The sequence below is a fragment of the Coffea eugenioides genome, chromosome 2, assembly GCF_003713205.1.
Source record: "Coffea eugenioides isolate CCC68of chromosome 2, Ceug_1.0, whole genome shotgun sequence".
Lineage (NCBI taxonomy): Eukaryota > Viridiplantae > Streptophyta > Magnoliopsida > Gentianales > Rubiaceae > Coffea > Coffea eugenioides.
The window spans coordinates 77337785-77363995 of record NC_040036.1 but is presented as its reverse complement, the minus strand read 5'-3'; the positions used below and the strand labels follow the sequence as shown (position 1 = coordinate 77363995).

General features: G+C 37.0%; 4 protein-coding genes across 9 annotated transcripts; 3 read left to right on the top strand and 1 right to left on the bottom strand.

Moving 5' to 3' along the window:
• Nucleotides 1–519: 519 nt before the first annotated feature.
• Nucleotides 520–8134, bottom strand: LOC113762148 (ribosomal lysine N-methyltransferase set10). Of its 2 annotated transcripts, none has more exons than XM_027305450.1 (16): nt 7952–8134; nt 7742–7832; nt 7168–7342; nt 6987–7092; nt 6626–6708; nt 5064–5090; nt 4818–4957; nt 4543–4656; nt 4246–4326; nt 4079–4143; nt 3277–3333; nt 3044–3115; nt 2647–2895; nt 1811–1926; nt 1539–1634; nt 520–785 (listed from the first exon to the last, which is right to left on the bottom strand). In XM_027305450.1, exons 1-16 carry the CDS (start codon nt 8000–8002, stop codon nt 644–646), a joined length of 1665 nt encoding a protein of 554 aa, XP_027161251.1. In that variant the 5' UTR covers nt 8003–8134; the 3' UTR covers nt 520–643. The 2 variants fall into 2 exon arrangements, with proteins under 2 accessions (XP_027161251.1, XP_027161252.1); XM_027305451.1 differs by having other exon boundaries at nt 2668–2895.
• Nucleotides 8135–8813: 679 nt separating this feature from the next.
• LOC113761819 (prostaglandin E synthase 2-like) lies at nt 8814–12841 on the top strand. The gene is made up of 6 exons (XM_027304964.1): nt 8814–9301; nt 10137–10271; nt 10354–10444; nt 10692–10786; nt 12073–12240; nt 12327–12841. The coding sequence occupies exons 1-6, from the start codon at nt 8935–8937 to the stop codon at nt 12485–12487; spliced, it is 1017 nt and encodes a 338-aa protein (XP_027160765.1). The 5' UTR covers nt 8814–8934; the 3' UTR covers nt 12488–12841.
• Nucleotides 12842–15523: 2682 nt separating this feature from the next.
• LOC113757118 (zinc finger CCCH domain-containing protein 48-like) lies at nt 15524–24511 on the top strand. 5 transcript variants are annotated; one of them, XM_027300526.1, is made up of 10 exons: nt 20425–20524; nt 21302–21839; nt 21950–22045; nt 22132–22221; nt 22366–22467; nt 22630–22776; nt 23536–23655; nt 23769–23828; nt 23924–24021; nt 24116–24511. In XM_027300526.1, the coding sequence occupies exons 2-10, from the start codon at nt 21306–21308 to the stop codon at nt 24264–24266; spliced, it is 1398 nt and encodes a 465-aa protein (XP_027156327.1). In that variant the 5' UTR covers nt 20425–20524; nt 21302–21305; the 3' UTR covers nt 24267–24511. The 5 variants fall into 5 exon arrangements, with proteins under 5 accessions (XP_027156351.1, XP_027156345.1, XP_027156339.1 ...); XM_027300550.1 differs by lacking the exons at nt 20425–20524; nt 21302–21839; nt 21950–22045; nt 22132–22221; nt 22366–22467 and adding an exon at nt 15524–17323; XM_027300538.1 differs by lacking the exons at nt 20425–20524; nt 21302–21839; nt 21950–22045; ... (5 more) ...; nt 23924–24021; nt 24116–24511 and adding exons at nt 15543–15795; nt 16534–17323; nt 17454–17600; nt 17708–17985; nt 18097–18417.
• A 631-nt stretch (nt 24512–25142) lies between these two features.
• On the top strand, nt 25143–25490 carry LOC113760325. Its single transcript, XM_027302878.1, has one exon. It carries the CDS (start codon nt 25143–25145, stop codon nt 25488–25490), a length of 348 nt encoding a protein of 115 aa, XP_027158679.1.
• Nucleotides 25491–26211: the final 721 nt, after the last annotated feature.

The window sequence follows — 26211 nt, the reverse complement described above, 5'->3', positions numbered from 1 at the left end:
AATCCGTTTTATTTAGTTTTGTCCTTTTTCCCACCCTCAGCGGGCTAAAGTTTTTCTATCGTTATAATTTTCTAAAAGGTAACTATCTCGATTTCATATAAAATTTATATAGAATTTTGAAACAAGACTTTTTCTTTCGTAAGAAAAGACTTGTTATCTTTGGAACCTGATCCCACACCGCTGCTCAAAACCTTAGTGGATCATCGACTCCGTTAAATAGGTGGATTGGATTGCTCCAGGATTCCAAGAGAGACTGGGTCTGGGAGAAGAAGAGCAGAAGGATTTGATTACAGTCTTCACTCTGGAAGAGCCCTTGGTCTTAAAGGGGCAATAGCGCGATAGCAAACAGAAAACAGGTCCTGTTTGCAACTTAGTAGTGTTGAGCTGAGGAGATCTTGTATAATGATTTAAGATTTAAATCTCAGAAATTAAAAGTTTTGGGTTGAAATCTTTCTCCCCTCTACCTGTCCTATAATGATGTTTTGTTTAAAAGAGAGAGGGTAAGGAGAAGACACAGTGTAGATAAGCAAATCATGTAAATGGAAGGGATATCCAAAGATCGGGTCACTGCATTTGTTGAAACTAGACATACATGCATTTTGTGAATATCTTGCTACTGTCATTCAAAAAAGAGAAACTTTTACTAGTTCCCCTCACTAAGCGCTAGATGCAAGGCTTGTTCTGCTTCCTTGAGAAAAAGGCGGGTGAGTTGCTTCTGCCCTCGCCTGTACACTATGCCACACCACCTATTCCTGCTTAGCAGCTCGGAACCATTCTTCTCAATCCTGAAGCAAAATGAAACGAAGACATTAGCTCTAGAATCAATAATCTAGAAAAGCATGCTGACTGGTTTGGAAAGTTGAGGCAAACATTCGTCCGAGCAGTAGCACAAAACCGGATGCTAGTACCGTATAGCAACCAGTACAGGGGCTACAACAGGAGGACTAGCCAAGTATTCCTTGCAGCTAATGGTCTCTTGACATCCTTTGACATAGCAAGACTTCACCAACAGCTAAATAGGTAGGGAAAATAGCAACTTAATCTAATGCTCGCATGTTTTCATGTCATTTCAACAACCATATCAACACAGCAGGTTCTTTTTGATGAGGTAGTTGTATATCTGGGACATCAACATTCAGGTTCTGAATACTTGTAGAGTTGAAAAGTAAAATGCCAGGTTCTGGGAAAAAGGGTTCTCCAAATATATTCTCCCTAATTCTTTCTTATATGCTGCTATCAGTCACGCATGAAGCAACATCGGACCCTGTGGAAACCACTTTGTTCTGGGGGAATCACTGAAAAGGTCTCGCTACTTTTAATACTGAGACATTTTTCATGTAATAGGAAGAGCATTGACCAAACACATGATTGAATGGGTTAACAAACTTAAGATGCCGTTTATAGGTTGGAAAAATCAGCAAGCTAAGGGCATAATTGTCTTTCATCATTTAATTGCATGCTCAAGCAAGACAAACTGCAGCAGCGTACACTCTGATCTTATAATCAAGTCCCAAGTCTGAACACACTTTACATGATACCTTATGCAGTCCTCCGGAACTTCAGCAAAGTGAGCCTTCTCTAATAACTCAGTGTCACTATCTTCAGTCCCAGAACCCTCTTCAAGATCCATCAACCTTCTCCATACAAAAAAAATATTCAAAGTAATAGGTAAGGTCAAGGAAGTTTCAAGCAACAGCAAGGCAAAAGTAAAGAAATCATAGATAAAATTCTTCTCTAATAAATTTTTGCTGTAGCACGGAAAACTGGTAATGCTATTGATGGAATCATATCCTGCAAGTTACAAAATTACTTCATGTTCAGAAGATCAACAAGCAGTTGCATCGCTCCAGAATCCCCACAAGCCTCCCATATTGCAGCTCGAACTTCTGTGTCAGATGGTTGTCTCTCCCCTTCTGCTCCAACAAGCTACCAAAAATAAGAGAAATAATTACATGTCAAGTAGGGTTAATAAGGTCCAACAAGCATATAACTCAAAAAATTGTTCATCATATCCCTATTTGAGAAGCTTACATATATATAAAAGTCTCAAGATCACCACAGATAGAAAGAGAAACAACCCAATATCTGGAAAACAAACTCCACTTAATTACTGGCTATCTGTACAATTTCAAGTTAAGTTCAGCCTTCCCAATATCCTGAAGGGAAAGGTAAAGGTCGTAAGCTTCTAATCAATACATTGTTCTAAATGAACAATTTCAATTAACATATACAAAAGAAAATTTTAAATTTTCTTTTCATTAGAGTTACGATGAGCATATAAGCATTTGCATAGTTCCTTTTAAGACATGTTACTGCTGTAGCTTCTATATTGTCTCTGGACATTGAATTTCTGCAAACAAGGTGCCTGACAATTTCTACAACCAATTCTCAGAAGAACTTGGCAGTACTCATTTCTCACGTTCAGGACCATACATGGGGATCATAGCTTAAGAAATTACACACAGCATAATATTGCTTAAGAATCCATCCAGACAATTCAATCTAGCATTGATCTCACATTGCATGACATGTAGCTTTATATCCCTGGTTCCAATCAACGAAATTGTACTTTGCCTGATAAAAGTATGGAACCACTAATCCAAGATGAATAATTTCAATTATTGGCAAGGACTGGACAAAACAAACCTCCTCAAGCAAAGATATGACCTGGTAAAGCTCATTTTCCTTCATGGCTATTGTTCTCAAGGCAGTCAAGAAATCCTCTGGAAATACAAGTGTATTGACATAAGATGGTGACTTGCGCTGACCACTCCAACTATGGCTACAAACCTGACTTCTCAAGTGCTTCTCATTGTTTTCTCCTTGTGGAGTATGTGGAGGGAAAAAACCATGGTTTAACAAACTTCTAGGTAAAAGACATCTCAACTCAGCTTTCTGTTGAATGAGATATAAATTTATCAAAAACACATATTAACACAAATAAAACCTCGTAGAAACGAGAATATGTGGATTATGTGCACTTACTCGTGAATATGAATAAAAAATTCTAAGCAAATTTAAGGTACCCAGGCAAATAGCTGACCTGTGCTTCGAGAAGCTGCGCTTTTTGCTCAGAAAAAGTAACATCCTGAATAGCCTCCACAGGATAATTAATCTGTTTTAGCAAGATATATTAATTATATGTAGATTATATATTGTACCCTCTTGGAACAAAATCACAAATCAATGCCTTCTCTTGGCAGCGTTTCAAAATTAATCATATCATCAAAATTTAGACAGCAGAAAACATACACGAGTAAGTTTTTTCATAATTACCATTAGATAGTCATCTGGGTTATCCCTTGTGACAAATCCATACAGATAGAGCAGCTCCTGCAACAAAGTTGAACTCATTAAAAATAATAGAGCCCGAATATAAGAGGCTTAAGCTGCTCAAGCTACTGTTTTAGTTAAGCATCCAACCATGAGAACACCATTTGTCAAACACATGGTGATTAACAGTTGATCAATCTATTCTTGTCATTCATAGCTTGTCAAATAACCAGTGATTAAAAGCATCATCACTTTTTGAGATGTATGTCAAAACAAGGTCAATGAGAAGATGAACGGTTTTCAAGTCATTAGCCAAAATTTTGAGCCAGCACACATAGATTGTTCCTAGGATGCCATGAATCAGCGTAGGAAGTATAAATGATTAATTTTATATAATTGGAGGAGGCAGTTGGAGCTTTCAGGTGATGTGATGGTAGTAGTGTAGCACCAGACAGAGCTAACTTGAGCAGAAAGTAGAATTGAACATTGTTTGACAACAATTAGAGGAATCCAAATTAAACAAAAAGATGGGTAGTGCTTATCATTCCTAACAAGAATAGCAAAACGAGTAGCAAAACCATAAACACTGCTCTCTTCTAGAGCTCCATCAAGCATAGAGGGATATGCCCATGCAATCATGATAAAGAGAAAAAATTAAAGTTACTTCAGTTTCATATATAATTCTTAAGGCACTGTTGAAATCAGGTTCTTTAAACTATTAACAGTACCACCTGTTCTGCTATTTCATCAGGGCACAGATAATGAAAACTAATGTAGCCCAATTTTTGCAAAAAACACAAAATACCTCATTTCCTTTGTTTCCATAGCTGATGGATATCTCTGTCTCCCTCTGGAAAGAATTCTGTCTAGCTACTCAAATAAAAAAAGACAAGCACCTCGCTGGTCAAAGATATTAAAAACTTAATCTAAAGATCCCAGAAGCAGTGCTGGACATAGGGTGAAGGATGCTACCAGAAAGAAGGTACATGGAGAAAGGAATTCCAGTCTCTAATCCTGTTACATCAACTTCCCATGTTGCTAGGGCCTTCAAATCTAAACAGCAGGAGTACCAATAAAAAGGGATGCGTGAAAGTAAAATCCTCAAAATCCAATTTGAAATACATGAAGCTTGCCATACGATAAAAGAGATAAGCATTTGCTCCATGTTACTAATTAAAATTTGAAATGTTAACATACTTGATGCATGGCAATTTTTCATGAAAAATAAATACATTAATACTATATTTATATCAATACATATCATATTACCGTGGTTACAGAAATCTATGCCTGGGACAAGACCTTCAACCCAAGCTGTCTCTCCTAGTTGTTTGGTAGATACAACTCCATCAACTTCACTATCAGCCCCACATTTTTCGGGTTCTGAGATCAGAGGCTATTTTTAGTGAATCCAGAAATTTACAGTACAAATATGTTGAAAAAGGCACAAATATTTAATCAATAAAGTTCACTTCTGAGGGGGAAAACAATACAAAAGAAGACAAAGGCAATTGATATCAATTTTCAATTAACCAACTACTCACTTAAAATATAATTGGTAGATGGCTCATCCTCTCTGCTGCTACTTGAGATGGCGCCGTCTTGTTTTTCCTCAGCTTCTGGAGATACATAGGACTGGGGAAGAGGAATATTTTGAGCTCGAGTCCAGAAAACAGAATTTGCCCTATGAGATTGTCCCACTTGCAAAGTCAGCATTCCCATTAAATGAGTATAGAGTCCACACAAGGAATATCACAAGAGCAAACACCCATCCTTGGAAAGTACCATACCAAAGGAAGTCATCAAATGTCACCTCACTGCCAAAAGCAATAGCGATCATGTTAGAATTGTAGACAACAATGGAACCAATTTAATATTTCTACTAGAAAGTTTTGTAGGTTACATAACCTATGATTACATGATGCTCACACAGTAGTCAAAATCAGTTACCCTGGTAACTCGATACCAAATCAATAGTGAGAAATCACAAAGTCTAGCATAAAGTTGTAATGTGTAATATTGCCAGAGTTCTGGGCTAAAACTTCCAAATGGAGGTATCTACAAAACAAACATGACAAAGTCCTAAGATTTAGTCAACATTTTCACTTAACTTAGGACAGTCTAGCATCCTTCCATAAAGTCTTGGGCTGAAGCTCAACTTTGAATTTGAGCTCAATACGAGCTCAAACTTGAGCTTGAGTCTCATTTGATACTATGTTCGATATGTTCAAGCTCATATTTCAAGGATTGATCTTTTATTTTTAGTTTAATTTTTTTGGTGAATCTTATGTATCAGTAATACCTATTACATACTGCATCTAAAACTTAATACGTATTATATATAACGTAACATAAAGTTTGCCTTATCAAGCTGACTTTCATAAGTTCAACCACCAAAAGAATAGCATAATCAAATCTTAATTGTTATTCGAGTTCGTTGAGGTTTGAGGTTGAATCAAGCTCGAACTACCATAAAGACTTTGGCTCTTCAACAACCCTACAACCAGACCTGACCCACATAGATGCAGCTCAACCTGGAGAACTGATACAGGCATGCTAGCAAGGGAATAATAAAACAAAGAATCTCTGAATGCCAAAAGCTGAGATGAGAATTCCTATTAATCAAGTCATATAATTTCTCCAAATATGCAATATATTGGAGCAATATGGTTTTCAATGCACTGTTTCATACGACATTCGTATCTGAAGAGTAAAGCACAATACAGCTTCAATTTTAGGTTACTATCTGCACTTGAAAATACACTAACACACCTTGATACCCTGGTTGTTTTCTTCGGTCAGGCAAAGCATATAGGAGCACAGAGGAACATATTTTTGACCGGCTTCCTTTCTTTGAATATGATTACAAATAATTGAGCAGGAAAACCTTCTCTTCAGGAGCTACTGTTCCTATTTCTACAATGCAATTGTCCTTTTCCAAATTCATCTTGTCCATCTTTTGGTTGAGAAACAGAATTTCTAAGACCTATAGCAATTCTATAGCTACCAAATTCACCGGTTTTATAGAGAAGTGATAAGACAACAATCATGACTATTGGATAAAAGAACTCTACCATAATTTCTCCAATACAACAGACTCCGGAAAAGAGCTCAATATAGCCACAGCATTAAGTGAATATCCTCTGTGGAAAGTTATGGTTCTCTACAGAACAAAATGATCATTTAAACTTGACAATAGTGCAATTTAAACATCAGAGCACCATCCAAATTACATGATAAAACAGGCAATTAGAGATATTTGCTTTTTCTAAAATGAGGACAAACTCATTTTAAGGATCTCATCTTTCTTTCTGGAAAGCAATATGAACTGATTTGACAACTTCACATATACCTTTCTGGGTAGCCGTCAGCAGTCAAAAGCTTCTCAGCCAAGTTCTTTACTTTCTCATGAAACAGTGACTGCAAATTCTTCTTCTGCAAGACAAATCTGTCTTTAGTAAGGCATGATTACGGAAACTATGAGAAAGCAACCAATCATGTATGGGAAGTAGGTAACTAGAGAAATAATCATCTAGAAGCTAAATCTCCATTCCATTCAATCAGTAATGAAGAAATGCAATCAAGTAGATCAAAAGTAAATCAGAACTTCCACCATGGAGTTTATTGTAGGAACGCAAAAAGTCACCTATTTTCTGACAAGAAATCAGGATGCAATGGAAAATGTTTGCATATGTATATCATGGACCCTATACCTGCAACTCAGTTGCTTGATACAACGGTGTCCCCTTCAGCTCTAAAAGCTCTTCATCAGAAAACCAGAGGGAACTCGTGAATGTGGTCGGAAGCAAATCAAAATACCTGATAGAATAAGACAAATGATCACTTCAATGTCATTCTAAAAGTCATTAAATCTCCAGAAAAGACTGTACATACGGCTTCCAAGAAGAGTTCCTCCGCAGACGTTCCACAGTTAGAAACAAGATAACCAGGAACCTGTCATCCACCGCTTCTTCATCACACATTGCTCTACATTCAGGTCCGAACAATGGATCTTGTAGTACCCTCATTGGAGTTATTGCTAAATTTAGTGGAACCACCAATAAAATTCCTAGATCCATCCACAACAAGAAATGGTACACGTGATAAGCCTATCGCCTGATATTTTTTTTAAAAAAAATTAAAACAAGAAAATTGATAGTGGTTTGAAGTTATTATTAGGTTCATTTTCAGCAAGACCAAGATATCATCTGAATCATAACACTAGTCATATTGGTAGATAGTGAAGTCCGTGATAACCAAAAAAATGACAACTTTCCAACTCCCATCAACTTGAAATCGGTGTATATGTTCTTTAGGGTCTCAAGTTACAAACTTTATGCTTATTCACTTAACTTCCTTTCTTTTTCCCAGATTTGTCTACGGCCATGAGCAATTAAACCAATAATTTTGAACTTTTGTGACACATTAAAGTACATAGTTTAAGCATACAAAGAAAACAGAAAAATACCATCAGAAACATTGTCTGCAGAAAAAATTCCGAACCCTTTAGTGGAATCACAGTATTTGATATTGCAGCCACGTAGCTGCGCACCATTCACCTAAAAATCACACTTTTACTTTGAATTATCAAATAAATCAATCAATAAATGATATACAATCGGGGATTCTCATGAACAGAAACATTAAAATAGAGAATATTCCAGGTTTTATTAGGGACCTGAAGCCACTGGAGGAAATATTGGAGCTTGGGTTCTTCTGGGCTCGCCATTGCTTTGTTCTAATGAAGAAACTCTCAGTTCATCAGTTGAAACGTGGGTTGGGTTTTAGGCCATGGCCACCACGAGAAGCGAGACCTGGGGTTGAAACTTGTAAGAGGTTTTAGGCCATCACGCCAGGTGAGAGACATGGGGTTTACAGATCACAAACGCGCAGCCTTGGCACGAGTTCCTTTATTACTTTAAAAACGCTAGCCCGGGGGGTTCTTTTTATAGCTGAAAACGTGATCAAGTTCCTATTTACTGAAAATGAATTGCAAATTCAGATATTCAATATTGGCTTCCCCAACATTTCAGTTGGTTTTGCTGGTCAGTTCGCCTTTGGGGCTTCCATGGAATTGATGGCGTGCATATGATCTCAATTTTGAACTGGGTGGTTCAAATTTTATTATGCGTGAATACGAGTTTTTTTGTCCCACTATTTGGGGATTTATATTGTATTATTTTTATATTGCATCCAAAAATATAATATTCTCCTATTACAAAGTTAGAATTACAAGCAACATTTTGTTTGTTCGGATAAAATACTTTTGATAAAATAAATCGTAATTAATATTTACCATACTTTAAATAAAAAATGTGAAAAAGCATATAATTAGCTACCATTAGAGCGTTAAATATTTCCTATTTTCTGTTTTCCAAACATTTCCATAAGATAACAAATCCAGAAGTTTTGAGGATGGAATCCATATCTATCAAAAAAAAAAAAAAAGTTTTCAACTAAAAAAAAAAGGCAAATCTTGTATCTTGACATTTTCCATACTAAAAATATAATCCAAAAAAAAAGCAAGAAAATTACGCAAATAGCTAGGCAAGTTACATGCTTCTATTCCACTGCTCCTCCCCTCCTTTCAGTTTCCAGAATCCAGACATTCTGTGGAAATCTGAGTCGTCGTGAACTGCAAGATTCACTTCCATCCAAAAGATGAGGAGGGTTAATTTCAGTGGACTAGCCGCCGTCTTCAGAGCCGCAGGGGGCGTTGCCGCGGTGTCCCCGGCGGCATCTACAAGCGCCACAGCCAGCCACCAATTTGCTCAAGTTGCTCTGTATAGTAGTACTACCAGCAACAACAATTCATATTCCAATGCAAAATCTCGCTGGTTTTTTGGTAATTATTCTGATACGGCTCTGAATTCCGGTTTCGCCGTTGCTGGAGCCGTTGTTTTCTCGGTGGCGGCTTCGTCGTTAACCCAAGAGGTTTATGCTAAAGAACCGTTGCCGCCCGATGTTCGCCCTGATGACGTCGTTCTTTATCAGTATGAAGCTTGCCCCTTTTGTAATAAGGTTAAAGGTGATGCCTTTACTGCTTCTCTATTTTTTTTTCTTCAGAACCAAAAAAACAAAAAGTTTAGGGTTTATGTTATGGGTTTAAGATGTTGTATTCTAAAAATAGCAGTTTTGATAGAATAAAAATGAAATGATGTGTTTTTAGTTATTGATTTTGATTTAAGCTTTTTTGTACTGGATTTGCACCAATTCTGGTGATCCGCCATGAACTTTATGAAACTTTTGTTGGTAAAGAAATATTACAGAATCTAGAATCCAATCAACCGAATGGTTAAGGGACTATTTTCCTTGTCTTTGAACAAGATTTTGCACCCTTGCCCCTTACGAATTCTGATTTCATTATGGGAAAAACTGGAATAAAAGAGTGTTGTTGTGCATTCAATGAATTTGATGGTGTTGTTCAGAATGTGAATTGGGTGAGTATATATATTTGATGGTGTTGTTCAGAATTTGATGGAGGTGCTCAAGTGTCTGGCAATGAATAATCTATGACCGATTTGACTGTGGATACCTATGAGAGGATACTTGATCGTTTGATTGACTTGGAAATCTACTCTAATAGCTGGGTATTCCACAATAGTTTTATGAAATTATTGGAGCCTGGATCAGGCAGCTCTGGTTGTTTGACCCGCTGTATTAGGAGTTACACTTTGATTTCGTTCTACCAAGTGCCTAAAGTATGAACAAACTTTGAGAAGCGTCAGGGTATAAATCTATATTTTGCTTTCTGAAAGTTAGTTGAGAATTTCTTTCATTAGCTACTTTTGCGTAGCTATGTGTGTTTTGCACTTAGTCGCTGCTTTGCTATTCTGATGCTTTCTTGCATTCTGTTATTGCAGCATTTCTCGACTACTATGATATTCCTTACAAAATCGTGGAAGTAAATCCTCTCAGCAAAAAGGAAATCAAATGGTCCGCTTACAAGAAAGTGCCTATACTTATGGTAGATGGTGAACAGATGGTTGATTCATCAGGTCTTTAGAGCTTTAATCTTAATATCTCTCTGTTGTTTACTCAGTAGTTCAAAATTTTTGAATAAGATCTCTTTGTATGCAGCTATTATTGATAAATTGTTCCAGAAAACTCATCCTAATGTACCTGTCAAACCAAGTCCAGAGGCTGATGATGAAGAGAAGAAGTGGCGCGAGTAAGGGTTCTTTTGACTTAGGTGGATGCAGTTCTCAGAACTTGCTTTTTGCTACTCTTCAGACATGCTACTTCTTGTGAAATCAGATAATTTGGCTGAACTGTTTAATGCCCACCAGCTAATGAGTTGAGCTTTGCAGTACAATAGAAATGTTCTTGTGTTTCTCTTTATATATCTTAAAACTGTTTTAATTTCATACCTTTTTGCTTGAAGATCTGATGTCATTTATGCAATTGGATCCCTGTAGGTGGGTGGATAACCACTTGGTGCATATGTTGTCACCAAATATATATCGGAATACTTCAGAGGCCCTTGAGTCATTCGAGTACATTACCAGTCATGGTAAGATTAGTATCAGTTTTCTAAAAGATAGTTTGTTAGTCACACGATTTTCTATGACTGAAAGTAGAGTAAGCAGATAAGAGCCCTCCTTTTTATCAGATATTTGTTTCTTTTGTCACCTCCATGGAGGGCTTCTGTTCTGAAAATGCAAAAACTATTGAAGGGAAAGAAACTTAACTTCGGTTTAATTCTCTCATGAAAAGTAATAGGCTTGTTCTCTTATTGAAGTAGCATGTGCAATTATGTTCACTTGTCTATGAAAAGCCATGAAATTGTTCACCAAGCATGACATGCACAATGTAAATGCTTGAAATGAATGGTCCTATCTTTCACTGGACAGATGACAATACATCAACCTGTACTGGTCCAATGATATTAGGCCTCCAACTTGCGTGTTCTTGGATCATGTTGTAGTGGACGTTTATTAAGTATTGTATTGAAATCATATGTAGCTTTTATCTGATCGGACGGGTTTCTCTGATGTAGGATTTATGGCATCGATGTAACTGGCTATTTAACTTCAGCACCTTTCTTCTTGGTTTTTGCATCCTGTTGCTATGTAGCAAGGTGCAAGTCTTCTAGAATTCGATTGTACCAATTAGCTGCAGTATCTCAAAATGAAATACTGATAAACCATTTCTCCTTTTTGGCCATTATATCTGTTCTGTGTTCACTGAACCATTTGAGTCCTGCTTCACATAGATATTTTAAATGAGTCTTAATAATTAGTTTTATTAAATTTGGTTTTTCTATGGATAAACTAACATACAATAATAGAAATATCCTGTACATGACTTTCATCTTTATCCATGAAACTGGTAATGGTAAATTGTGAAATTCTGTTCGGGGCTTTTAATTGCTTGCTCTTTGTTTAGGACACTAAGGATATTGTTATCAAGTTATTTTTAATCTGCGTTTCAGTTAGAGCAAGATGGACATTGAATTTAATGGTACTAGCAAAAGAATCTAAAAATTGTCAGGAAGAGAGTATTTGTTATAAATGATGAAATAGTACATCACAAGATTGGTAAGGTAAGGCAAACTTTAGTCTTTTACTTTTGACATGAATTGGGTTGTTCAGAACCACATGCAAGAAGGATTTACTGTTCCATTCATACTTTGACAGAAATTTTTATTGTCTTAAAATGGCTCTGTTGCTAGCATCAAGTAATTGTATGCTATCCTTGTTTTTGCTGAATTGCTTCTGTATTATTTGCTTGTTTAGTCTTTTTTTATCCTGACCACGTATATCCTTTCTTTGTGCTTATACTGCTTACTTTGTCTAGGTAACTTTAGTTTTACCGAGAGAGTAGCAGCAAAGTATGCTGGAGCTGCAGCAATGTATTTTGTGTCCAAGAAATTAAAGAAAAAATATAATATAAGTGATGAACGTGCAGCCTTGTATGAAGCTGCCGAGACATGGGTTGATGCATTGAATGGCCGCGACTTTTTAGGTTTGTCCGCTTGCTACAATGTTTTTTGGTGACCAATGCCAGATACAACCTGCAAACAAAATCACTGACCACTGTAAATTCCATAGGTGGGGCAAAACCCAATTTAGCTGATCTGGCTGTGTTTGGTGTACTGAGACCCATCCGCTACCTCAGGTCTGGGAAAGACATGGTAGAGCACACGCGTATCGGTGATTGGTACTCGAGAATGGAAACCGCGGTGGGGATACCTTCTAGGATTCAGGCATAACTGCTAGATTTCTCCACCGTAAGTTAAAAAGTGTTTCATCAGCTAGCAATACGTGTCAAAACAGTTTATCTGGGCTGAGAACTGGAGCCAGTAATTCTTCTTTGGTTCTTATTGAGACGACATTACAATTTTGTTCAATTCTCAGGGAGAGTGGGTGCACTTGTTGAGTTAGGGAATTATTTTTTTTGAATCTGTTGATATATATAGCATAATGTGCTCAACATATGATTGTGCAGGGAAGGTTGTTTCATTTTTTTTCCCCTCTTGTGCTAAGACATCTGACATCTCATGTTTACTCTGCCAAATTGAGCACTCTTAATTTCCTTGATAGTACTGTTTTTGGGCTAACATTAATTGTTTGGAGTTTGAGGTTGCCACATTGTCTTCTACTTGTGTAATCCTACGGCAAAACGCATGCTTTTGAGTGTACTGTGTGTCGGTTTTGCCGGGTGTATATATCAGCTTTGTTGGTCGTGGAGACGTATTGGACTTGTTAATTTGAAATCCAATGCATGGAAGGAACTGTTCCATTATCAAACTGAAGTTTCTGAATGCCAAAAGCACATGTTTCCTTTCCGGATAAGTAGTGACATTAGGTAGAAAGGTAATTTAAAAGAAATAAAAGAAAATTATCAAAAAAAAAAAAAAAAAAAAAAAGAAAAGGCAAATACTAACACGCTAAAAAATTGACAAAAAAAAAATAGTCAGCAATTGCCTTTTGAGTATGTTGGTGGAATTACCTTAGGTAACCATGTGTATTTGCTGCTTAAAATTGACAAAAAAAAAACACGCTAAAAAATACTACTAGTATTTAACTTGAGAATGATGTAAAATACTACTAGTTTTTGAGTTTCTTATACACTTCTATTGTATGTTACTTGCTTGTTGTTTGACTTATAAAATATTAAAGGGTGCAAGGAGCTAAAAATTGTGTATAAATATTTTTATCTTAACTTAAAAGAGAAAAATAAAATTGCTCCAACGAGCGGCACTATAAAAAAGAAAACTAAAAGGGAAAAGGGGGAAAAAAAGAGTACGTGGAGGCCAAATTTTAAAATTTTATCCCATTTCCTCCCATTATGATATTAATGCGATAAAATTAAGGGATAATTTCAGAAACCTATCCCTGAGGTGTCTGACAATTTCATTGAACTCCCCTGAAATTTAAAAATTACACATACCTTCCTTGATTTGATAATCTTAGTAACAAAGCTTTAAAATAATATTGGCTTGATCAAATTTTTAAATGAATACCCAAATATGCCTTTGTGTAATGAGTTTTAATTTACTTCCCTATAGAATTATAAGATTATCTAATGTAATTATAAGGGAAAGGTACCGATCTTTTCATGTCCATATTTACTATTTGATAAATAATTATAATAATAATTTTATCACTATGATAGGATATTTTTAATGATATTTTATTATAAATTTTGATTTATAAGATAAAAAATAAAATGTTGAAATAATTGATTCAGAGTTTATAAATTTTTTGAATAGTGAGATTATCATAATTTATTAGTGATTTTGGACAATTTCTTTTTGATTTATTGTTAATTTTAATACCAAAAAATAGAAAACAAAGATTAGCAAAAAACATTGAATTAAGTATAAAGTTAGCACGTCAAAAAAATCATTAATTCGATATTTGATTATAATAGAAATTAGAGATAGTAATGGTAATTTTATAATTTTATTAGCAAAAAATTAACATAAAAAAGAATAAAAAGGAAAAAGAATGAAAAAATAGTTTTAAAATCATTCTAAGTATAAGCATATCAAGTAAGGGAATTTTATTAAAATATTTAACGGTAATATTATCATTTAAATGATGTATGTATAATTTTTCAAACCTCAGAAAAGCTAAGTGAAATTGTAAAAAATCTCTGGAGAGGTTTTTGAAATTATCCCTAAAATTAAAAAAAAAGGTGATATGACTCTACCACATTACATTCGCCGGCCCCAACTCCTCCCCCACCTCACCTCCTCTCTGCCCCCTCTTAAATTTTGGAAAGCTATTCTACCCAAAAAAAAAAAAAATAGACTACTAATTTTTTAACAACTTTTGCTACAGGAATTTCAAAAAACTTTTCAAAGTTTTTTATCTACACACTTAAAATATCCAAAACACAACAAAAAAAAATTCCCTTCCCCTTTTCTTCTCCTTCCTCCCCCACCACCACCTCCGTCACCGGCTCCGGCGCCAATTTCCGGTGCCGGTGCCGGTGCCGGTCTTCTTTTTTTTTCCCCCTTTTTTTCCCTCTCCCCCTCTTCCTGCCCTGCCATCCTCCCATCTTGTCTTTTTTTTTTTGTCTCTGCGTTTCCCCCATTTCCTCCCCCCCTCTCTGTGAAAAAAAAAGAAAGAAAAGAAAGATGGTGAGAAGCGGGAAGGGGAACAGGGGAGGCGGGGGGTGGGAAAGGCGGGGCAGAGGGGGAAGGGGGGTGACGGGGAGAGGGAGAAGGCGGGCAGAGAGGGTGGCGGGGCAGAGGGATAGGCTGGGCAGAGGAGTGGCTTGCTGGTGGAGTGACTGCTGCTGGGGTGGCGGAGGTAAAGGAAGAAGAAGAAGAAGAAGAAAAGAAAAAGGAAAGAAAGAAAAAGAAAAAGAAAGAGAAAGAGAAAGAGAAAAAGAAAGAAAAAAAAGAAAAGGGGGTGGCGGAGGTAACGGGGAGGAAGAAGAAGAAGAAGAAGAAAAGAAAAAGGAAAGAAAGAAAAAGAAAAAGAAAAAGAAAGAGAAAGAGAAAAAGAAAGAAAAAAAAGAAAAGGGGATGGCGGAGGTAACGGAAGAAGAAGAAGAAAGAAAAGAAAAAGAAAAAGAAAGAAAAAGAAAGAGAAAAGAAAAAAAGAAAGAAAAAAAAGAAAACAAAAGGAAAAAAAAATTTTTACCGTACAAAAATTTCTACTGTATATTACAGTAAAATTTTAAACAAACTCCTAAAAAACAGATTCCAAACAGACCCAAACTTCCTAGAATTTACTTGAAAGAAAAAAAGAAAATACAGAAGTCCTAATCCTAGGAGACATCGACTACCGAGTGCCGAGATGCGTTGGAATTCTTAAAGATACGGACTTGAGAAGTCAAATTTAGGAAACAACCAATCGCCTATAAATATACAAGGCTAGAAATCACCGCTTGTTATTACCTCTGTTTTCACATCGCTCTGTCCTATTTCTCTCTCTGAAGATATATATATATTTTCTCAATATTAAGATTTAGGGTCGATTTGGGCGTCTCCGGCTGAAGAAAGATAGGTTTTTGTGCAGTGTCGAGTTCGCCGCATAATTGCAATATATCGTATCCAGACAGGTTTGCTATCTCTCGCGCGAATTTAAACGTTCTTCAATACATCCTTCTGCTCAGTTTGGCTTTTAGGTTTGCATAATTTTCGTTTTCTGATTATTTAATCGGCGCCAATGGGACTTCGGGAATGGATCTGCTATGCTTCGACTTCGATTGCATCGGATTTTCCCGCTTGTCCGCTGTGGATTTCTGTGCTTTTCCAACTTTTACTGTTTAGGGTTTCGTGATTGTATATAAATATTGGCCTTTTTCAAAACAAAAAAAAAAAATTTTTTTGCTTCGTTTATTTTTCTTGCTGATTTTTTTGGGCACAACGGTTTAGCTTACACGGAGTCTAATTGACTGGGGAAATCGGGGGTTTTGACGGTTGGAATTGAATTGAGGCTTCCATCAAAGGGCATAAATTTGGGAGCGAGGATCCGCCTCGCCTTTCCATCAATCTGTGTAGCTTTCTCTTTATCTCTTTAGTATCTAATCAGCCGATGGTGGAGTTTTGGTACTGTGAAGGTGGATTTCTTTTGTTGGATAATTGGTCAGAGGCGAGTTTTGGTTCTTTTAAGCTCTTTAAGCTAAAGAATTTATTTTGTGCATCCGCATGCAAGTTCGGGTTCTACATGAGAATCAGAGATCAAGGATGAAACTTGATATGGGATTTAGTTGTTTTAGTCATTGGTTCTTGAAATTTAGGAATTTGAATTTGGATGGAGTTATTAATACTTGGTGGGTGATCGTCGTTCTCTTCAGATTTTTTTGATTTAGAATGATGGATATCGAGACGGGAGGCTATGGGAGGACAAACAGACCAGTTTTTGATCGACTTGAAGGACAGCAGTCGCAGCACCTCTATGTCAAGAATCAAGTCTGTAAATTCTGGCTTGCTGGACAGTGCAACAGGAACCCGTGTAGGTTTCTTCACTCACATTCACCAAACCCACAGCCACAACCTCAGCAATCAGATGACCCAAATGCTAATTATGGGAACAAAATTAAAACAACTTGGAGGAACCCCAACATCTCTGCCTCCAAGAATGTGAAAGTTTCTTCTCCTATGAATGTGAAAGTTTCATCCCCTGGAGTGGTGACCTCTGATGTTAATTGTGGTCATTCGGGTCAGAGGGCTCAGCAAAAGCTATGCCAGTATTGGGTTACGGGAAATTGTGTTCATGGCGATAAATGCAAGGATCTGCACTCATGGTTTTCTGGCTCTGGGTTGGCCTTGTTGACGAAGTTGGAAAGGCACAATAAGGCTGTTACTGGTGTTGCCCTTCCATGCGGTTCTGACAAGCTCTTTTCTGGCAGCAAGGATGAATCTGTGTGCCTTTGGGATTGCAACACTGGCCAGTGTGTTGGTATTGTTAAACCTGGTGGGGAGATTGGATGCTTGATCAGTGAAGGTCCATGGGTGTTTGTGGGTCTGCAGAATGCTGTGATGGCATGGAACATCCAGACCCAGACAGAGCTTCTCCTTAGGGGACCAGTTGGCCTAGTTAAGGCCTTGGTTGTGGGTGGTGATATGCTCTTTGGTGGTGCACAGGTATATACGTATACTATCATATTTGAACAATCTGTTGTTCAGTAGTTTTTTGCTTCTAGTAATGACGAGTTCTCGACTTAATTGTTGTTCACTACTGAATTTTAAATGCTTGTCAACTTCTTGGTGGCAGGATGGTTCCATATTGGCTTGGAAGTTCAGTTCAGAGTCCAGTTGCCCAGAACTTGTGGCGACTCTAAAGGGCCACAAGCTCGCTGTTCTATCCCTTGTTGTGGGAGCTGGTAGGCTCTACTCAGGGTCCAAGGATGAAACAATAAGAGTACGTATCATGATACACAAGATTTTGAAGTTAATTCCTGCGTTTCTGAATTATAGAATTGTTGGGCTCATTGAATTTTAATCTCGAATTTCATGTTCAACTTTCAGATGTGGGACCTAAAAACCTTGCAGTGTCTGCAGACACTAAGTGGTCATACTAATTTTGTGACCTCTCTCATTTGTTGGGACTGCTATCTCTTATCCGGATCATTGGATAATACATTAAAGGTGTGGGCAGCAACTGAAAGTGGAGATGTGCAAGTAGTTTATGAATTTAAGGAAGAAAGTGGTATTCTTGCTCTTAGTGGAATAGAAGATTCACAGTCCAAGCACATCCTGCTTGTTTCATGCAAAGACAATACCGTTCGCCTATACGACCTGCCATCGTGAGTGTGTCACGATCATAGATTCTTGATTTATTTGTTTTTTTTGGGTGGAAAGATTTTGTTGATGTTCCTTCATCTGATAAATGGATTCATTGTTTTGAACTTCTACAGATTTTCTGAAAGAGGCAGAGTATTTGCTAAGAGAGAAGTTGAGGCCATTGCCGTAGGTTGTGGTGACCTGTTTTTCACTGGTGATGCTACAGGACAGTTATCTGTTTGGAAGCTGCTTGGAGGGTCATCTGCAGAGGAGGCTAAATCGTCGTGAAAGCCTCTCCTGGAACTGTAATAGAGCTTTCACTTGTAGCTTTAGGAGGGGATTGATAAGAACACTCTCTTTCGGAGAGACTGAATATGTAAAAAACATGGAGACATCCTTTTATCTATCAAGTGTAAGATATTATCTTTTCGATTAAGTTGTCGAACTTATCACCAGTGGGTCTTTCTTTTTCCCTTTAATGATGATGCTACATCCAGATATTAAACCAACAAAAATGCATCCAACTTACCAGACTAGCATAAGTTGTTTACTATTAAACTTACAATCCAAATGAAAATAGAACTGGGTGCAGTGCTATTACTACAAAAAAATAAAATTGATCAATTTCTACCCTTATAATCTGTATTTTTGGTCGCCATGAATAAAATCATCGTTTCGATTAGGGGTGGCAATTCGGGTCCAAATCAGGTTGGCGGGTCGGGTTCGGGTCAACCCGTCAGAAAATCTGTTGACCCGAACCCGATCCGCCAACCCGTGACGGGTCAGGTATGCTGACCCGAACCCGAAAATTTCAGGTTGACGGGTTGGTGGGTCGACCCGAAATGACCCGAAACTTAATTTTAATTTATTAATTTATCACTGTAATTTCTAATAAAATCAATTTCTCACAAAACTAATTACATAATCAAGTAATAAAAATTTAAATAAATAATTCCAAACCAAATCTAAAATAAATTAAACACCGTAAAAGTGTTTTATTCCAAACAAAATATAAAATAAATTAAAACAATATAAAAGTAAAAAATAATATAATATATTATTTGTCCAAATATAATAATTTCAACTTCACACAAATTAAATAAATTCATTTAGGATTAAGTAATTAATGCCTTTGAAAAAAAGAATAACTTAGTTTAGTTAGATAAAATTATTTTTATGTTTATTAAATTATTTTTAATTCGTAAACGGGTCATATCGGGTCATATCAGGTCACCACGGGTTGACCCGAAATCGACCTGTTTTCTTTTCGGGTTCATCGGGTCCAACCCGATTCTGACCCGAATTCCCGAAACCTCAACCCAAACCCATTAATTTCGTGTTAGGTTCGTGTCGTGTTTTCAGGTCGTGTCGAAAATTGCCACCCCTAGTTTCGATGAACGAAATAAAAAATATAGGATTATCATTAAATTCTAAAGATTTAAGTATTTTTTAAATTGATATATTATTGGCAGTAAGTGTAGATCTTGTACAAGTGGTGGCATCGTATTGAGAGAGGAAATGTTACCTATACGTTAGTTTGGTATACCATGCATTTGCTTGCTTCATTTTTTGAATTGCTTTTCATATATATATATACATATACATATATACATATATATATATATATATTGGGCAATCAAACGGGAAAATAAAAGGACTCAAACAAGAAAAGCAAAGAAAAAAGAGGGATAGGTTAAGTGATACGAAAAAGAGAGTGTAAGTGAGAGATTTCATATTCGAGACCTCCAACTCAGGGTGTTAAAAAAGAATTGAAAAATCGGGTAATCAAGAAAATTAAACTGGTCCAAACAAAAATATAGGATAAATAATGCATAATTTTTAAAATGATTAGGTTATTCGAACTTGTTTGAAAAATTAGGTTAGGGTATGGCCGGAAAAATAAGGTAAACAATCCATATTTCAAAACCCGTATGTTCTTGAGAGGCTTTCTTTCCTAGCTAGTTTGGGAGTTTAGAATAGAAAAGCAAAAAAGAAAAATGACATGTTAGAAAGGCAAAGAAAAGAAGAGAAATGATACGATCTTCATTTCAAATCGTTGGGAGTTTAGAAAAGAAAAGAACTTAAGTAGTTTCATTTGTTTCTAGTTGAAGACAAATGAAAAGAAATGATGGTTAAATAAGTTTCTTTACAAATATGGCCTTTAAGTAAATAAGTAGTAATCTTTAGGAAACTAGTTCATTTGCTTCTGCATCCATCTAAAATTATTGCTGATTATAGATTTATTTTATGAGTCAATTTAGTAATAAATAGATAAAGTATTTATTAGTAAATTTATTGTCAATCCACCATAATTCTCATGCCTTTAATGCTTAAGTCAAGCAAAACTAAAGTGAACCGTAGAAAGTAAAATAAGAATGAGAGAAATTTGATCGCTAACCTGTGTGAAAGAAAAAGAGTCCTAAATGAACCACCTACTTCTTTCACAGCGCCAAAAAAAGAAAGGGCAGGTGTGAGATGAATGTATTTCGATCGAAGCAAAGGTTTTTAGCGGAGTCGCATTCTGTCAGGGGGCATTTTGAGTTTTTGCATTCGCAGTCTCAGGTTTGCTGTTATCTTTTTCAAGAATCGATACATAAAACGTTGTTTGTATTCATCGCACCGTTTGCCTTGGTTTTAAGGATGTTATTTTGGAAAGCGGGTCGTTTTTCTTCACTGCTGTGGCCTTGGCGTCCGATTTTCGCTCATTGCCGCCTTGGAGTTTTTGGGTTTTCTTGTTTAGGGTTTCGTGATTGTGGATGAATTTTGTCGTATTGTTCTTGGAATATCCGTGATGATTCTGCAGAGATGACTGACTTGATTATCTGGAGTTCTCCTCAAAGATTGGGGAAATTAGGGTTTCTGAGTGATGGGTTTGAATAGTGGTTCTCATCAAGGGCTTACTTTTCAGAATGCTTTTTGGCCCTTTTATCTGTTCTGCTTATTATTATATGGGCCGGTATTTAGTTCTTCGATTTTGGCGTCTGATTTAGCTGTTATTTGGATTTTTTGGTGCTGCTACGATTGAATTCTCTTCCACTCTGCTCGGTTAATTTAGTGATCAGAGGGGAAAATTAGGATTGGATTGCTTTAGCTTCAGATTTTCTACAGCTATGTGGTATTTTTTGTTTGTGCCTCTGCTATAGAGTCTGCCTGCAACCTGGATAGTTTTGGGATATCCGAGATCAAAGATCAGTGGTTTGGGATTTTAGTTGGTCTATTGCATTGGATTGTTGAGGCAGGTTCTTTGCCAGAAAGCACGAGTTTTTTTCTTTTAAATGTTCCAAAGAGTTCTTTTTGCCTTTGTGAGTAATTGTGGTTTCTGCAAATTCTTTGTGTTAGTATCATGGAAATCAAGACAGAAAGCAGGCCTATTGAGAAGCCAAGAAAATTGGTCTTTAATCGTTCTGGAAGCCTGCACTATGGCAACAATCAAGTCTGTGGTTTTTGGCTTGCTGGGAAGTGCAATAGGAACCCCTGCAGGTTTCGCCATGTAGATTCACTGGAACCACGACAAGACCAGCCCCCACAACGACAACCACAACCAAAGCGACCCCCTCGGACATCATCCAATGGTCAAAGAAGCAATAAATTTAGATCCACTTGGAGGAATCCCGACCTCTCCAACCCTAAGATTTTAGCAGGTTCATCCACAGAAGGTGTGGGTGCTGAAGGTAAAATGGTTCACGTGACAAATAATAATGTTTTGACCTCCAGAAGAGCTTTTTCTGTTGGTGGAAGTTGTCAGAAATCCCAGAAAAAACTATGCCCATATTGGGTTAGTGGTAATTGCGTTCATGGTGAAAAATGCAAGGATTTGCATTCATTATTCTCAGGCTCTGGGTTCTCACTGTTGACAAAGTTACAGAAGCACAGTAAGGTGATTATCTGATGAATATTTTATTTCTGGATTTTAATTTATTCTTTTCTGTTTTCCTGAAGTATCTTCCATCTTTCGCTTTTAATCAATTTATGAAACTTTTGGCATAGGCTGTTACTGGCATAGCTCTTCCTTCTGGGTCAGACAAGCTCTTTTCCGGCAGTAAGGATAATTCTGTCTGTGTTTGGGATTGCCACACTGGTCAGGTTGGCTTCTGTCCCTTCATCTGTGAAATTGATTCACTTTCTCCTAAATAAGGAGTGCTTCATTGGTATTCTATCTCTTGATGCAGTGTGTTGTGACTGCTGAACTCGGTGGTGAAATTGGATGCTTGATAAGTGAAGGCCTATGGGTATTTGCAGGTTTGCAAAATGCTGTAAAGGTATGACAGTCTGAGAGCTTTTCACCATTATGCCATCATGATCAATTTTTAATATATCTTTTCACCATTTGCTGTTTCTGCACAATTATTATTTGGTATATTCACTTGTATTGTACGATAATTGTGCGAATGTTCTTGTTCTAGGCATGGAACATTGAAAGTCGGACTGAGCTAGTCCTTAGTGGACCAAATGGCCTAGTTCATGCCATGGATGTGGGTGAAGATATGCTCTTTGGTGGAGTGCAGGTACCTACCATCAGTTATTTGAGTTATTCCTAATTTTGCTAGCATTAGTTCCTTAGATTGTAGATTTGATCATTTTCTTAATTTGTATATCTAAGTTTTATATTGCCAAGTGACTAGAGTTAGTGTTGTTTTTTTATGTTTGTAATGATTTGTTTGTGGCAGGATGGTTCCATATTGGTGTGGAAGTCCACGTCAGAGTCCTGTTCCCCTGAACCGGTGGCTTTTTTAATGGGCCACAGATTAGCTGTGCTCTCGCTTGTTGTGGGAGCTAATTGCCTCTACTCAGGTTCCAAGGATGAAAGCATAAGAGTATGCTCCCCTTTTATGATATTCTCCCTGTTAGAGTACCTTTAATTAAGGATTATCAGGATTAGTAGTTGTTTAGTTGAATCTCTTGGTACTTTTTTGAAATGACATTTTACATATGGATGCAAATTAATCTATCCTTATCCTTAGTCTAAAACATAACCTTTCTCATATATTTGGATGATTGAAGTCCTCTTTAGTTCCAGAAATTTGTGCTTTTCATCCTTTCTCTCGTTTGTTTCATTGCCTCTGATTTTTATTGTAGATAACGTTTTATTAGCTGATCTTTGCATGTGGTTTCGTGCTTTATAAATGTTATTTCAACCTTGGCATCTTCAAGAAAAATAGTACTGATGAGCTGAAGAGTATTGTGATACGTTTGTACCTAGACCGGGTTGATGGTGCAACTGGATTGAAGATTTATGAAATTTGTTTTGTTTCTTATTGGATGTTTAGTTGTTTTCAAGTTCAGAAAAATTAGAACGACCCTTTACCCCATCATCCCCTTCAGAAATTAGAAAACAACACTGATAATCGAACGTAGTCCTCCTAAGTCTTGTAAATATGTAGGTTTCCCACCCTTCTTCCCCTCCCCCCCCCAAAAAAAAGGGAAAAAAATTCAAAAGAAAGAAAATAATCCTTAATGTCTGTGGCTGCCACCGGCTGTAGTAGCTGACACTGCACAGGATTTCGTAGTTTGGTGTCTTCTTTACAGAGTTGCAATTTCTTGTCTCATTCACTTCTATGGTTTTTAACTTTCAGGTGTGGGACCTGAAAACTTTGCAGTGTCTGCAAATACTAAATGGACATAAGAATTTTGTCACGTCTGTCCTTTGCTGGGACAAGTTTTTGCTCTCTGGTTCATTGGACAACAGATTGAAGGTATGTTTTGTTGCCTTTCCGCTTAATACCCACTTTCTTGATTTAATAATGATAAACTTTTATTTTTGTTACCTGCATTCTTTGATCGTTGGTATATTTTGTGCTTTTTGTAGGTCTGGGCAGCAACTGAATTTGGAGACTTGGAAGTAGTCAATGAAGTGGAAGAAGACAATGTGAGCACATTCTGCTTTGGGTGCATCCATAGCAAACAGCATCAAACTGTATTTTTAATAAGAGATCCTAAATGTGATGATTTCCTCTGGTTCAGGGTATACTTGCGCTCTGTGGAATACACGACGCAGAGAACAAACCCATCCTGCTTTGCTCGTGTAAAGATAATTCTGTCTGCCTATACGACTTGCCATCGTGAGTATCATATTTGTAGGAAAACATCAATACTGTTTTTTTTTTTTGGCTCTCATCTTGTTAATGAACCCAGTATTTTCTTTACTATTTGCAGTTTTGCTGAGAGAGGCAGAATATATGCACAGGAAGAGGTCCAGACAATTGCAGTTGGTTGTGGCCCCCTGTTCTTCACCGGCGGTGCTGCAGGGGAGCTGTCTGTTTGGAAACTGCATGGAGATGCAAGTGGAAGTGTTGGATGTTCATGAGAGCCCATAGGTGGCTGGCTTTCTTTTTTGGGGATTAAAATTATTGTCGCATATATGGAATTTTAGTTTGTTTACTGTATCATTTGCCAAGGTTGTCTAACAGTCTTGTAACGAAATAGCGAACAAATCAGGCTTTCTTTTTGTGTGGGAGGCATCCCAATTTGTGATCTCACGTGTAAGGTACTTTCGGGAAAGGGGGAATATTCACATTTCACTATCAGAATCTATTTTTTTCGTTACTTGCATTCGCAGAATCTATTTTATCATATAATCTTCATAGAAAAATGATAGTGAAAGTGTAATTAACAAAGATGGAAGTGCAGATGACATATCCAAGTGTATTATTTTCCTTGCAAAAGTATTACGTACATTGAAGTATTAGAGATGTCCAAGTGTATCTCGTCTTAGATTAAGAAGACATTTACCATATGCTTCAGTTTTTACCGTGCAAAAATAACTGTTGCTTTTCCAATAAGGCCTGCTGGGCATTCATATCCCCTGACTAAATTAGTACAGTTTCTAGGAGTTTTCTGTTTCAAAGTTATTGACAAAAGGTCTGCTTGAAACTTTTGACAGATTCAACCCACCTCCTATTCAAAGTTGAACTCCAGTATCCATAGAAACTGGTCAAGATATATACCTTTGCAGTTTCGTGATCAAATCCTAAACGAAATTGTGCTATTCGTAGCAAGCCAGCTGATTCAGTTGATTTTTGGCAGTTGGGTCCGTCCAGCAAGGAAAGTCAGGTCACGTTATCGTATCGTGGCCCCTAGGGAAACCGCCCATGTCAAATACTGACGTACGTTTCCAAACTGCACTCAAACTCTAATCTTCATTTGCTCCCCTTTTAATCTTCTTCCGCCGACAACAATCAAGATGGCTTCCATGGAAAATACTCAAAAAATGAAGCCCAGAAGAACTACTACATCGAGATCAACCATACTAGCCCATGCAGCCGCGTTGTCTTTTTCTGCTGTTCTTCTTGTGATGATCTTATTCTTCAGCACCTTTTCTTTCAGCTTCAGAGAATATGATCATCAGCTTCTGGGGCCAGCCTGTGATGAAATCTACGTAGTTGCAGAGGGAGAAACGCTTCATACCATCAGTGACAAGTGTGGCGACCCTTTCATCATTGAGCAAAACCCTCATATTCAGGACCCTGATGATGTTTTCCCCGGACTCATCATTAAGATCACTCCAGCAACAGCTTCTTCTACCGTGTAATTCATAATCTGTTTCTTTTCCTTTCTATTGTATTTGTCATGATTAAGATTCATGTTGAAAAAGTTTCAGCTGCCTCGATCCTACATATTTACTTTGAATTGGATCCCAACAGCTAGCTGTATGTGTTACATCAACGGTATTGTTCAACCATCGTCTTCTTGTAAATGAGTGCCTTTTCAAGCTTTTGCTTTGCAGCAGTATGTTACACTTTCTGCTCTTATTCATCCTTTCTTCTGTACATTTTAAACAATTCTTTCCACAGGGTTAGGTAAACTCATGTATGTAAGTTGTTGACCTTGTCCTTTTAATTTTCTTCGTAGAGGTATATGAGTTTGTCAGAATTTTCTTTATGTTCATTGAAAGTTGCGGGCCATATCAAGCACAAATTGCTTGCCCTCTCCCATTAAGTAGACAAAAAGTTACTCTAACCCTGTTGGGGCTCAGTTTATTCTCAACTTCTAGTAATTTCTGTCCTAAATATGACATTTATTCTTGTCACTCAAAGACAACACAATGTATGTAGCTTCTCGATGGTGTTAAAATGTACTTGTCGCTTGATTAAGCCAAAAGGCCGAGAAAGGTTTAAATGTACTTTGTCACAAAGTTAATTGAGTTTCCATTGACTTTTTGGATACTATTTCGCCGAGCACATGATGATAAAACTTCAGACTAAAAGCACAGTTAAAAACGTTCTACACTTCATCGCGTGTCTCCTTATGAC

Excerpts from the sequence above, each read along its gene's own strand:
- LOC113760325 (XM_027302878.1), top strand. The coding sequence starts at position 25,143 with ATGGCTTCCATGGAAAATACTCAAAAAATGAAGCCCAGAAGAACTACT.
- LOC113761819 (XM_027304964.1), top strand. The coding sequence starts at position 8,935 with ATGAGGAGGGTTAATTTCAGTGGACTAGCCGCCGTCTTCAGAGCCGCA. Across the intron at positions 9,302-10,136 it reads CTTTTGTAATAAGGTTAAAG|CATTTCTCGACTACTATGAT; the intron begins GTGATGCCTTTA and ends CTGTTATTGCAG. Across the intron at positions 10,272-10,353 it reads ACAGATGGTTGATTCATCAG|CTATTATTGATAAATTGTTC; the intron begins GTCTTTAGAGCT and ends CTTTGTATGCAG.
- LOC113757118 (XM_027300526.1), top strand. The coding sequence starts at position 21,306 with ATGGAAATCAAGACAGAAAGCAGGCCTATTGAGAAGCCAAGAAAATTG. Across the intron at positions 21,840-21,949 it reads AGTTACAGAAGCACAGTAAG|GCTGTTACTGGCATAGCTCT; the intron begins GTGATTATCTGA and ends CTTTTGGCATAG. Across the intron at positions 22,046-22,131 it reads GGGATTGCCACACTGGTCAG|TGTGTTGTGACTGCTGAACT; the intron begins GTTGGCTTCTGT and ends CTCTTGATGCAG.
- LOC113762148 (XM_027305450.1), bottom strand. The coding sequence starts at position 8,002 with ATGGCGAGCCCAGAAGAACCCAAGCTCCAATATTTCCTCCAGTGGCTT. Across the intron at positions 7,093-7,167 it reads AGGAACTCTTCTTGGAAGCC|GTATTTTGATTTGCTTCCGA; the intron begins GTATGTACAGTC and ends TTATTCTATCAG. Across the intron at positions 4,657-4,817 it reads ATCTACCAATTATATTTTAA|AACCCGAAAAATGTGGGGCT; the intron begins GTGAGTAGTTGG and ends CTCTGATCTCAG.